Source organism: Danio rerio, chromosome 10 (genome assembly GCF_052040795.2).
Source record: "Danio rerio strain M-AB ecotype USA chromosome 10, GRCz13ab, whole genome shotgun sequence".
NCBI classification, from domain to species: Eukaryota; Metazoa; Chordata; class Actinopteri; order Cypriniformes; family Danionidae; genus Danio; species Danio rerio.
The window spans coordinates 6,856,124-6,869,810 of record NC_141030.1 but is presented as its reverse complement, the minus strand read 5'-3'; the positions used below and the strand labels follow the sequence as shown (position 1 = coordinate 6,869,810).

The following is a 13,687-nucleotide window of genomic DNA, read 5'->3' as shown; positions in this document are numbered from 1 at the left end:
TTTTGAATTTAAATAGTTTTTGTCTTGCGTTTACATAAATTTTACATTTGAATAGCCAAAATTACAAGTTTTAGTCTTTTAAATGCGATTAATCGCAATTAATTTTCCAAATAAAAAGTGTAATCAATTAGTTAATTTTTTGAATCAATTGACAGCACTAATATATATATATATATATATATATATATATATATATATATATATATATATATATATATATATTCTTGTCGGCTTAGTCCCTTTATTAATCCGGGGTCGCCACAGCGGAATTAACCGCCAACTTATCCAGTAAGTTTTTACGCAGCGGATGCCCTTCCAGCCGCAACCCATCTCTGGGAAACATCCACACACACACTCATACACTATGGACAATTTAGCCTACCCAATTTACCTGTACCACATGTCTTTGGACTGTGGGGGAAACCCAAGCACCCGGAGGAAACCCACGCGAAGGTAGGGAGAACATGCAAACTCCACACAGAAACGCCAACTGAGCCGAGGTTCGAACCAGCGACTTTCTTGCTGTGAGGTGACAGCACTACCCACTGCCTTGCCATATATATATATATATATATATATATATATATATATATATATATATATATATATATATATATATATATATATATATATATATATATATATTTATATATATATATATAGTACAATTTGTGTTTTATAATAGACATGCACAAAATGTGAATTTTTTAAAAACCAATAATACATTTATGCAGTCATGAACAAGTTTTGACAGTGACGGTGATTTGGTGTTTCCCAAAAGTTGCAGACACCTTTACCAATATCAAAATGCTTTTGTAAACATCCAGTTATTCTTTACACCGATTAAGAAATACTATACACCGATTAAGAAATATAATACAGCGTTGTGTCATCAGCAAATTTAACGATGACGTTGGAGCTGTGTTTGGCTGTACAGTCATGTGTGTACAGGGAGTACAGGAGTGGGCTGAGAACACAGCCCTGTGGAGCACCAGTGTTGAGGATCAGTGTTGATGAGGTAATGATGTTCATTCTGACCTCCTGGCGTCTGCCTGACAGGAGGTCCAGGATCCAGTTGCACAATGAGCTGTGAAGACCCAGAGCCTGGAGCTACACCACCAGCTTGGCAGGCACCATGGTGTTGAATGCTGAGCTGTAGTCCACAAACAGCATTCTCAAATATGTGCTTTTGTTTTCCAGGTGAGACAGAGCAGTGTGCAGAGAGAAAGCAATTGCATCATCAGTGGAGCGGTTATTTCTGTAAGCAAAGTGAAGAGGGTCAGTGTGAGCGGGCAGGATAGAGCAGATGTGCTTTTTAATCAGCTTCTCAAAGCACTTGCTGAAGATTGGTGTCAGAGCAATCGGACGCCAGTCATTTAAGCATGTGGCTTTAGCTGATTTCGGTATGGGCACAATAGTAGCTGTCTTAAAGCATGTGGGAACCAATGACAGAGAAAACGAGAGGTTAAAGATGTCCATGAAAACTCCCGCTAGCTGTTGTGCGCGTGCTTTAAGTACACGTCCAGAAATGCCATCTGGGCCCGTCGCTTTTCGGATGTTCACGTGACGGAAAGATCTAGTTACGCCCGTGACAGAAACAGAGAGCGTGCTGGCAGTTTTGGTTTCGGCCGCGGCTGTCCTGGGCTTCAAAGCGGGCGTAGAATTAGTTGAGCTCGTCCGGGAGACACGCGGCAATGTTTACGGATTTGTTACCTTTAAAGTCCGTGATGTAATTAAGTCCCTGCCACATGCTCCTTGCGTTATTGGTGTTAGGGTGCTTTCACATCTGTAGTCCGCTTCATTTGGTCCGGACCAAGGGTAATAAATGATATATTGTTGCATCTTCTGCCGTCTTTGGGTCGTTTTCACACCACACTGCTGGCTTTGGTTTGAACCAGTTGAAACTAACCAAAATGCAGTCATCTGACAAAATCCACATCTCTCATTGGCCAGATGTTGTTGAACATATTTCCTAAACTGCTTATTGATTGGTCAGAATTCACATGCGGGAAAATGCCAATGAACTCCCGCAGGTAAACAAAACCTTTTACTCTAGAGGGACGACTGCGCTGGCTGATTGTATCCCTGCTTTAGACAAACTATACATTACGAAAATGAAGTGCGGCCGCGGCTGGAAAACAGTGTTTAATGCATCGCTCGTCACTTCAGGAGGAGGCGTGAATTAATTTAGCTAAACTGCGACATGGTCATCTTGTGGAAATATTACCAAAGATCCATCAGGTAATGTTTTCCCCTCTCCTTCTCTCTCTCTCTGTTGGTAAAGTGCTGTCAACAAATATTTTTCCTCCACATCCCATAATGCACAGCGCATCGGCCTAAGGCAGCGGAATTAGTCCAAAAGGTGCAGTACTTTTTTGCGGTTGGGTCTGTTTTAGTACGAATCATATTCTCACCACAAACAAACCGCTCCAGTGTTCGTTTGAAAGCGTACCAAGACCACCTTTTCAAGCAGGTACGCTTATTTGGTCCGCTTTTGGTGCGCACTCGAGTACGATTGCTGCAGTCACACCTGCACAAACGAATTGTACCAAAAGGGGAAAGAACTCTAGTGCGATTCAATCGAACTAAATAAGGCAGATGTGAAAGCACCCTTAAATTGACCCTCTACCTTGTCTCTGTATTGACGTTTTGCTGCTTTGATGGTTTTCCTGAGGTTGTAATTTGCTTGTTTTTGTTCCTCAGCATTTCTGGATTTATAAGCGGAAGCTCGCACTGATAGGGCTGTTCGAACTTCACCATTGATCCATGGTTTTTGGTTGGGGTAGATACAAACAGTTTTTGTTGGGACCATGTCTTCTATGCAATTCCTAATGAGGCACATGACTAGTGTTCACGAAGATGGTAAACAGACTCTTCCAGTTAAAGAAGAACTGAAAACATCTTGGAATAATGAGTTTACTGTGCAAATAATTGTAGTTTTAGGTGGATTGCTGATGTAGATGCCAAGAAAACAAGACAGACAACATACAAATAGGTTCTACAGTGGCGATTACGACAATACTTCATAGAGTGTTTTTGAAACACTCGTGCAGTTTAAAATTTGTCAAATTGTTGCAATTTCACTGGCCACCCTGGATGGAAACACAATAAAGAGATATAGTACTTTATTCCCACTCATTATCTGCATTAGATGTGGTTTTACAGTGATGAAACAGAACATCTGTAAGACAGGAAATGTATGAAATTTGTACAAAAAGTTTGCTAAAACGAAAGAGTAAGTCAGTTTAATGGTGAAGAGATTGATCAAATATGCCTATAGATAAAAGGTTTGCGAAAAAAATGTCATGCTCCCTTATAAAAGTATTTTGTATTTTCAGAGTACAGGATTTTACTTTGATACCTGTGTGGCTGCTGTATTTTGTAGTTTATTTTGATGCATGTAATATTGAGGTGTTTTGTATTTTATTTTAGAACACATTTCAATGTATTTTTGCTCATCCCTGCATACCGTTTACTGGACATGAAAGGTAGCTTTAAAGACTTATGTTTCAACGAAAACAGTAAAGACACAGTATTTGGGTAATTGGCTATACAATCTATTTTATTTCTTTGAAAACAAAAAGAAAACTTGGACAGGGTGTAAATAACCTTTTTTAATTATTCAAATCACTCGAGGCTTATTTTACTTGAATGATGTATTTGTTCCGTTGCGTGTTCTCATTTGAAAAACACACTATACTAGTAAGCACTCTGATCTGATGTGTGTGTGTGTGTGTGTGTGTGTGTGTGTGTGTGTGTGTGTGTGTGTGTGTGTGTGTGTGTGTGTGTGTGTGTGTGTGTGTGTGTGTCTTCAGCTCCTCCAGCTTCACACAGAGGCTCACAGATGAAGTAGAGGAAGTTCAGGATCAGGATCTGTTCTCCTCAGTTCCTCTGCCACTCCTGCTCTCCTTCTACAAGTCATTGAAAGCGTTTATCTAAACTGAACCTGACAATACAAGCCGAACCAAGACTGCTGGATTCAGATCAGTGTAATGTCAGTGGCCACCTGTTCAGTGTAACCAGGGAAGGCGCTCAAGATCATCTAAACTGGACCGATCAGCCGGCGCTGCACTGAGACACCAGCGAATCAGCTGACGGCACTCTATTACACACAACCTTGTCTTCAGAAACACACAACAACACACTTCTGCTCGCTCGCCACGCCATCTCTGAATGTGTCTGAATCTCTTACCTGTTGACAAGCTCCTAGGGAAGGTCAGTCTGCTTCTGGACGTGACCCTCTATGCGCCTCTGAAGGGGAAACGGTCACACAGGATGTTGTAGAGCGTCACTCCTACTGACCTGACTGTAGCTGGAGTGGCATTGTAGCGATGTCTGCGAAACAACTCAGGAGGAGCGAATGCAGGAGTGCCTGAGAGACACAAGAAGACCACAAACATCTGCTCCAAATGCTCCAGTACAGACAAATTCCCTTTAGTTGATCAGCAGACGTTCACAAACATCAACAGAACGTTTCCTTCTGTAACTCAAACCCACCTGCAAAGTATTTGTAGGCCGAGCGCTTCAGCAGATCTCCACAGCTGAAGTCCAGCAGCTTGATGTCGTGGGGAGATCAGCAGGTTCTCTGGCTTGATGTCCCGGTGCAGAATGCCGTGGTTCTCGTAGTGTTTCAGTGCCGCGATCAGCTGCCCCAGCACTTCCTTAGCCAGACGCTCATCCAGACAGCTGTTCTCCTCACAGAAGCTCTGGAGATTTTGGCAAGGAGCCGGATGCTCCAGGATCAAGACGTACCGTCTGGGACGGTCAAACCAGTCCAGCAGCTGCAGGACACTGGGGCAGGCAGGAGCTGAAGTGATGTGGGTCTTTAATGCCACCTCCAGCGGCAGCCGACCCTGACCGTCCTGCAGGACAAACCCTCCATTATATCCAGGACTGAATCAAACACAGCAAACACCACAGATTCACACCAAAACATACAACTTTCAGTGTCTCGGGGGTCCGGTCCTTCGACACGTACTTGATGTCCACCTGCAGACAGAAAAAGCAGAGTAAATCACACCTGCCTGATGGAGACACATGACATTTACTGACAGCAACATTTCTAAAGCATGTCTGAATGAAGGAGGGACGAAGATCTCTTACTGGTAGTCCATCAGACCTGCGGACCCCAGCAAACACAGAGCCGAATCCACCTCGCCCCAGCAACGGGCCCTTCAGTTACAAGTCAGCAACACAGAAGAGCACAAGAAATGAAGAGAGAAGAGAAAACATGCTGCAGTGTCTTCAATGACAAATCATTTCCTAACTGAGCCAGAAGATCTGGAAGATTTGAGCTGTGCTGACCTCTGCGAGAGCGTTTGGCCGGTCTCCGGGAAGAGGTGGACGGTGTTTGCTGGCTGCTGCTTTGCCTTTTCCTCTTGCTGTTCCTCTGGTCTGTGGATGCAGAATCAGCCAAATGTGAAGGCAGAGGAGAAAATATCCAGGAAGCTCAGCGGTGCCGTCCTGTGTGTCTGTGTCCAGAGCTGCTGTCTGGGTGAAAGCAGCACTCCTGGGTCTGGAATGGCTTGAGGTTAAATATAAATCACACATAGAAACACTTTTACTGCTCACTTTCATCACACTTTCAGAAGAAACTTGCAGTTTTTATTGAGCAACTCTGCAGTTTCCATCATTATAATTGCTTTAAAGAATAAAAACAAACATTAAAACATTTTTTTAATAATTTTTGTTTCATGTTAACTTCTGTGATCTTTTTCATATCAATCAATCATCGTACAGCATCATACAGTGACAAACCAATGACAAACTAATGACAAATTAAAAACACTCACCTCTCTTTCTTCACCCATGTGGGACATGGACAATCTCCTCCAACCTGCAATAAAACAAGAAAATACAGATAAAATATGAAAATTTATTTAAAACAGGAAATTAAAGGAAAAATAAGAACAAAACGAAGTGAAAATTAGAAAATACAACAAAAACAAATGTTTAAAGAAACAATCAGAAAACAAGAACTAAAATAAAAACTGATTAAAGAAGTTGTGCTCTTTATAATTAGTCTTCTCTCAGAAATCCTCGAACAGATTCAGAAATCTCAGGATCCGCACAGAAATGCTCTGCAAACTCGCCTCGTCTCTCAACCAACAGATTGCGATGGGTTTGATTTGTCCGAATTTATATCAACACGCGTTGCTATAGCAATTAAAATAAAAGCGCATTAAAAGATTTTGTAATAAAATTAGAAAGAAATTAAATAAAATTCTGGAATAATTTTAAGAGGCCTTACATTTATGCGAGAAGTGACGACAGGGAAGTTAGTCACATGACCTTTTGTAATGCCCTGCTTTAGCCTGAATCGTCAATAATTGTATTTAATTATAATATAATAAATATAATAATAATATAATATAATAGTCAATAATTTAGCGTAAATAATATTAAATATGATCCTCAGAAAATAATCCAATAACTGTTCTGGAAGCAGTTTATGATGCCTGTAGATTTCATGAATGGAGAATAATATCATCATCCTTCACATTTTCCTTTAAGTATTTATTTCATTTTATTATTGTTTTATTCCATTTAATTTGTTTTATTTTTTATTAGACTGAAATTATCAAATTAAAATGTTCAATTAATATTAAATGGCAGCTGCTGTTTACCACAAAACCATTAATAAAGTGTCCAGCACCAAAAGTGTTTTATATAACGAGTCAAATCCACTGATAATGATCATATCTTAGCGATTATATAATGATTGTCATTATCAGTGAATTTGACTTATTTACAAGAGAGGAATTAAAAAGGAAGGACATTATAATAATTATTACTGTTGTTATTGTTTTATTATTCAGATGGACAATTTCTAGTGAGGTTATTTGTGCGGTCCAGTTTGTTATTTTCCCTATAAATCACAAAACATTTTCTCTTTCTCTTGTGGACTAATAATTTATAGACTATTTTAGCCCAACCCTTCATATTTCTTATTCAACTTTTTACATTTAAATCACAAATGTCCACTTATTATTGACTGTGATTTAAAACTTTAATACATGTTTGTAAATTTATTGATAAATACATTTAATTCAGGTTTGTATACTTTATTGGTAAAAGATAATGAATGTATCTTCGCTGGTGCTGCTCGTACAGCTGCAGTTTATACTGATATTTCTGATATAATTTGATAATAATTGCTAAAGCTTTCATCAGGGTATGTGTCACACTTTATTTGTTATAAATTTATTATCTGACAAAAACAACAACTGAGTTGTGGATCTCAACAAAACTTGACCGAGCAGAGCGCCGTTATGGATCACCCCGCACAGCTCACCGATTTTTTTTTTTTCATTGATTTTATTTTATTTGTATTTTTTTAATTGACTTCAATAATAAACGTACAAAATCCAATTTTACACAAAAAAACAATGATAATAATAGATCAGGAAAAATTATATAAACATATAAAAAATTTAATTAAAAGAGAAACAAAAGAGAGAAAAATATAAATAAATAAAATTAAACAGAGATACATACATAACACAAATACAGCAAGAGGAAACAAGGACTTATGTATCCGTGATATTTCCAAAATATTTATTAGAATAATCCAAGAATCTATCTTTTTTCTTGTTATTAACTAGTCTAGGGGTTTTATTAAAAACCACAAATACTATAAAAGATGTAAAATAGATGGCTGCGAATTGGAGAATTTTTATTTGTGAATAAAATATTTTCCATACAAAATAAAAAAGTTAATAATGTAGTTCTCTGATATATCAGTTTTACTGTCATAGTAACAAAAAATATCTTGAAGTTGTAAGGGTCTGGAAGAAGCAATGTAGCTCACTTCACCTATGATGTCATAAATAGAACGCCGTTACGTCATAGGACAGAACACAGTTCAGAAATTCCTCAGAGTGACAAACGAACGAGTAGAGTGAACAGTGATTATCGACTTTAGCGACTTGTTTTGCATCTCAAATGGCAAATAACACGTCAGCTGTGTTTTTTACTCGACTTAATTTGATTAAGACAGTATTTGTCAACCATCATCAAAGTGATACGATGGCTTCTCCTACACCTCCTACCGTGATGAGAAGCCCAACAGGTGAGATGACAGTTTACAAAAACAGTGTATTCTCACGCATTATTTAATAAAAAGTATAATAATAATAATAATATTGATATATCGCCATATAAGGCGACTTACCGACATAAGTCAAATATTCAACCTCTCATGTTTGTAATTGTGTAGTGTAGTTGTGATATTGAATATTTTCTGACTCTGTGATTTGAGCCCTGCTGATATTTTATGTATTGACATTCTGGCTTTTAAGTTTCTCATTTCCACTCAACAGAAATTGTGCCTTGTTAACTTTACTGATAAAAACATTTTAATTTTACTTTAATTGAAATCCTTTGTGTAGTTCTGCACAGTAATGTTCTTAGTTTTTGATGGTGTGGAGGAATAATTGTTATATTTTAGCAAACTGAGTGAGAATATTATATTTAAGTCTTTATTTGTTCAAGCAGGGATGAATTAATACAATTGAGGTAAAGTTGGTTTTATATTCACACATTCTGACTTTCTCCTTAATAATATAACAGAAAAATATTGTTTCAAATTCTAAATGGGGAAATCATATAAACAGCCAATGACTATCATCATATAACAGTGTTTACAGTCAGTTAAATAGTGCTAATGTTGATTTGAAGTCATACTTACATGCAATTTCAGACCCAATATTGGTAAACAACTTATACGAACTGTTAAATGATAAAAATGTGCAAATATAAAACCAACTTCACCTCCATAATAATAAATGTCTACAGCTCTGTTTCTGTGACTGAAGTTCTGGAGCAAGACTTCTATTTTCATTTGGATTTCTAAGACTAATTGTTAAATGATTAAAGTTATAATTTACTCACAGATTTCTTACTGAAGCTCCAGAGTGAGAGGAATTGTTCTCTTTGAGTTTGACGATTGCTAATGGAAAGCTGAACAATGTTGATTTAGGTTCATTAGTTTTTCTGTGGTGGAGAAGTGGTGCTTGAGGAAGAATGTAGATGTAGATGTAGCACCCACTGACAAACAAATAAAAGTATTATATTGACTCAAAGTCAGTTCTTATAATAGTTTGCATTTTGTGTGAGCAGGAGTGAGATGTTTATTTTTGCTAAATAGTTGATTTTAGGATTTTTCCTGATGTCTAATATGGACTTATGACTTACAGACTATTTGTCAGCTTGTGTTTGTCATTTTACATCTTAGAAATGATTTGCAAATCCACATAATTAATTTCAGTTTTCAAACATTTTCTATTATAATTGTACATTTATTATTGTTGTTTGTTTTGTGTGATTGTCTTTTATATGTCTAATTTACAGCAGTTTGTCTATTTTGAACCTGTGGTTAAAGAGTTTTCTAATATTTCCCTGTTCATTTCCTTTATTTCAGAAAATCCAGAGAAAAGGAGGAAAGGGAATAAAGCCTCTGCTTTCTTCAAGAGAGCATGGAAGGCTGTGAAGCGCCCTTTCCTTTGCTGTGGCCGGAACAGAGTGGCTCCATTTGAACCACAGTCGGATATCGATGATTTCGAGCATCTGCCTGTTCCAGGTCCCTCCAGGACCGTCGCAGCACATGCAGACCTTGAGCCGGTGTGGCTGCCAGGCCAGGTCTGTGAAGACCCTCAGCCGTTGAGTGTTCCGGGCCCCTCCAGGATCAAGCAAACAGCAGATCCGGCCCGTCCTGAGTCCTCAACGGCCCTGACAGGTCATGTTGACACTGAGCTGGTGTGTCTGCCAGGACAGATCTTGGAAGATCCTCAGCCAATCAGTGTCCATGGCCTCACCAATATTAGGAACATGACGGATGCAGATTCGGCCTGTCCTGAGTCGCCTCCGTCTGTTCAAGACCCCTCTGATATTGATGGGACTGATGGTGAGTCATCCTGAATTTGGTTCATCTGTTATTTTTATGCTTTGTTGTTTTTAGCTTGTAAATCAGACAGTGTCATTTGTTGTGCTGTTGGTTGTGTATTAATTAGTAGCTGCAGCTCTGTTCATGGAGATGTTTCTGTTTGTTTTCTTCATTTTAGAAAAACCTAAAAAAGGAAGGAAAGGGAAAAGAGTCTCTGCTTTCTTCAAGAGAGTATTGAAGGCTGCAACGCGCCCTTTCCTGTGCTGTGACACAGATATAGTCCAGCATCTTACACCACAACCTGAACCTGAACCTGAACCTGAGCCAGAGTCAGAGCCAGAGTCAGAGCCAGAGTCAGAGTCCGAGTCCGAGTCCGAGCCTGAGTCAGCGCCAGAGTCTGAGCCAGGGCTGGAGAATGAAGCTGACCCTGAGGCAGTGCCTGCTGAAATTATGCCTGAAATCGCAGAACCCGCTGACCCTGAGTCAGTATGTCTGCCAGACCCAGCGCCTGAAGAGCCTAAAGAGGCTTCTGTGCCCACTCGTAGTAAGTCATCATTTCCTTCTGTTTTCTTTAACTCATAATTAATATAATTTGTCATCAGTTTACTCCTGCAATTCTGGTAGAAGTTACTGCTTTCAGCTCATTGCATTAAATCCAGATTTAAAGGATTTATTAGTCTTTTATTTGATCCGTTTCATACCAGACAATCCAAGTAAATCTCCCTGCTCTTTTTGTGTGTTTCAGGATTTGATCTGTCTGACTTTAAAGTAGACAGCATGATTGGAGAAGGAGCTTTTGGCAAGGTGTATGTGGCATCTCACAAACTTCGTGAAAGTGAAAAGGTAGAGAACTATTTTTTACATTCAGTCAGCATTTTCCTCCTAATTATTAAATATTAATAGTTTGTTGGCTTTAATTTGCCACTTACTTTGAAAAATTGACTGTTTTTTTCCGCAGGTTGCCCTGAAGTCTATAACCAAGCTTAAACAGGACCAATATCTCAACATTGTAAGTTGAATAATTCACACAACAATAACATTTTCCAGTTTTTGTTTCTGTACTTTGTGTCATTCTGCTCTGGTAATATCTTTGAAATCTGTTGTTCTTTCTAGGATGGTCATTCCACACCTGTGCTTGCGGAAGTGGCAATGATGCTCAGGTTGATGAATGCTCCGCAATGCCCAAATATCATCGGATTACACGACTGGATTGAGAATGAGAGCAGCTTCCTTCTCGTCTTGGAGTACCCAGAGTCAAGCCGGACCTTGGCTGATTACATCACAATGAAATGGCGAATTAGTGAAAAGCGAGCACGCCGGTTAATTCGTCAGTTGATCCGAGCTGTAAAGTTCTGCACTGAGCGTGGAGTTTTCCATGGCGATATCCACACGGAGAACATCCTGGTGACGAAACCCCGATTACAGCTCAAATTGATCGACTTTGGTTGTGCTTGGCCCATTACCAGCGAGCCTTTCAACAGCAGTGAATTTCGAGGTGAGTTGGCGTTTTGTTAGTTTCTTTGCTCACAGTATTGTCTTATGAAATGACTGAATTCTGAAAATGTCTCTCTTATAGGAGCCAGTGGGATCACGCCACCTGAGGTTTTCAAGGATCCCACATTCTATGCTGACCCGGCAAACATTTGGCAAATAGGCAGCGTGCTGTACGATATATTGCATGCAGAATTGCCCTTTTCTGACAAAGATTCAATAATGTTTGCATCCCTTGAGACACACCCCAGGTTAACTCCAGGTAAGCAGACACCTCTGAACAATCTCAGCCTCAGTGACAGAATAAAATATGTCAGTCATGAGTAAAAAAGCATTGAATATAATGGTTACAGACATATTTCACACTCTCTGTGTCACTTTTCAGCATGCCAGAACCTGCTTTCCCAGTGTTTGGCCCGCTGTCCACTTGAGCGGCTGCAGTTACATCAGTTAGAAAAGCACCGGTGGTTCAATCCAACGACCCCAAATCCTGCGCAGCAGTTAAACAAGAGGAGGTAGAGGAACACACCGAGCACAAAACTACATCTTCAGTCTTTCTTTTCTTCATGCTATTCCTGTTCTTTCCTCTTCTGCTCTTTTAGAGTCACAAGTCTTATTTGACAGCCCTTCATATCACTGCTTAAATAACTTTGTGTTGTTTTTCTTCATTTTAGAAAACACTAAAGTGAGAAAGTGGAAAGCACAATTAAAGTCACTAAACTAACATTATCAGTTATTAATTACTCCCTCATGTCATTCCAAACCCCTCAGATCTTACTTTTCAGTGTCAGTGTGTTGATGAGAGCTCTGTCCTGCACTGTGTGTGTGTCCACTGCTGACGTTTACCTCAGATGTGCCCACGCTTTGTTTAAATGAGAGGAAGTCGCGCAGGCCTCTGGGTTATCCGTCAGCAGTGCGACACACATCCAGTGCAGTACAGGACTTCTGAAGTCATTATTTTTGTTTTAATATTTTTGTGTTTTTCTTTCTGCATTAAAGAAGTTTCGCTCCAAACCCCTGACACCTTTCCTCATCTTCAGAAAACAAATGAAAAGATTTGAGATGAAATCAAATCATCAAACCATGAGAGCTCTGTCCTGCACTGTGTGTGTGTTCACTGCTGACATTTACCTCAGATGTGCCCACGCTTTGTTTAAATGAGAGGAAGTCGCGCAGGCCTCTGGGTTAAACGTCAGCAGTGCGACACACATACAGTGCACTGCGCTCTTCTGGACGTGCGGTTTGAGGGTCAGAGAGCTCTCAGATTTCATCTCAAATGTTTTCATTTGTGTTCTCAATATGAACTAAACATGAATTTGAACTAAGGACATGAGCTGAGTAATTAATGACAATAATGGTAATGAATGGTGCCTAGACCGCAGCTCTGCACAAGACCTTTGGCCACAGGAGAAATGGTCGTACCCAACCGAGCCTGGTTTCTCTCGAGGTTTTTTCCTTCACTTTTGTTAATTGGTGAAGTTTTGTTCCTCGCCACTGTCGCCGCTGGCTTGCTTGGTTGGGACTTGTGGAGCTGCGCATCGATGGATTTGCTCTTCAGTGTTTGGACTTTCAGCAGTGACAATTAAACCACACTGAACTGAACTGAACTGAACTTCAACTCCAGTGCTGTCACAGTTTTCTCCTCTAAAGTGTCATCAAAGATCTGCTCGACTATTTTCTCCCTCATTAATGAATCTGGTGTTCTGTCATAAGAGAGACTGATTGTTTTATAATGAAGTGTTCATGATTGTTTTGTAATGAATTGTTCTTTGAATTGTTTTGTGATGAACTGCTTCTATGTATTGTTGGCTAATAAGTCAAATAAAATCCTGTGAATCAAACTGAAGCTCTGATCATCATTTCTGTGAGTTTTCTAAATGACTCCTTACTCAATTAAAGAGAGAGTTCTCCCTCAACTATTTACTCACGTGCTTCCAAACCGATGAGGTTCTTTCCTCTGTTGAACACTGAAGAAGATACAAATCTGAAAATCTGTAACCATTGATGTCCACAGTAGGAAAACAAACACAATGGAAGTCAATAGTTACAGGTTTCCAGCATTTTTCAAAACATCTTCTTTTGTGTATAACAGAAGAAACTCATAGTAAGGGCTGAGTAAAAGATGACAGGATATTCATTATAGGGTGAAGGAATCTCTTTAACAACCCAGTAGTGCCATATACTGTGATTACTATGATTTAACACTAAGTTGTGGAGTCTGTTTAGCCAAATGGAACCACAGTTTAGACTTGAGTAACTGGACTGTGTTTGACAGCTTTCATGTATACAGCTCCAAGAGAAGTTCATGGGGGC

At 39.3% G+C, this 13,687-nt stretch overlaps 3 protein-coding genes across 3 annotated transcripts in view; 1 reads left to right on the top strand and 2 right to left on the bottom strand.

The window, feature by feature from the left end:
* Positions 1–13,687, bottom strand: part of tln1 (talin 1) — a 1,269,505-nt gene that overhangs the window by 765,845 nt on the left and 489,973 nt on the right. The gene's annotated exons all lie outside the window — the stretch shown is intronic.
* LOC147834986 (serine/threonine-protein kinase pim-3-like) lies at positions 4,242–5,810 on the bottom strand. The gene is made up of 5 exons (XM_087271546.1): positions 5,793–5,810; positions 5,104–5,172; positions 4,979–4,989; positions 4,502–4,893; positions 4,242–4,372 (listed from the first exon to the last, which is right to left on the bottom strand). Exons 1-5 carry the CDS (start codon positions 5,808–5,810, stop codon positions 4,242–4,244), a joined length of 621 nt encoding a protein of 206 aa, XP_087127672.1.
* LOC141376299 (uncharacterized) lies at positions 6,452–13,215 on the top strand. Its single transcript, XM_087270130.1, has 9 exons — positions 6,452–8,071; positions 9,422–9,904; positions 10,062–10,427; positions 10,629–10,726; positions 10,842–10,892; positions 10,997–11,378; positions 11,460–11,636; positions 11,760–11,889; positions 12,049–13,215. The coding sequence occupies exons 1-9, from the start codon at positions 7,945–7,947 to the stop codon at positions 12,056–12,058; spliced, it is 1,824 nt and encodes a 607-aa protein (XP_087126256.1). The 5' UTR covers positions 6,452–7,944; the 3' UTR covers positions 12,059–13,215.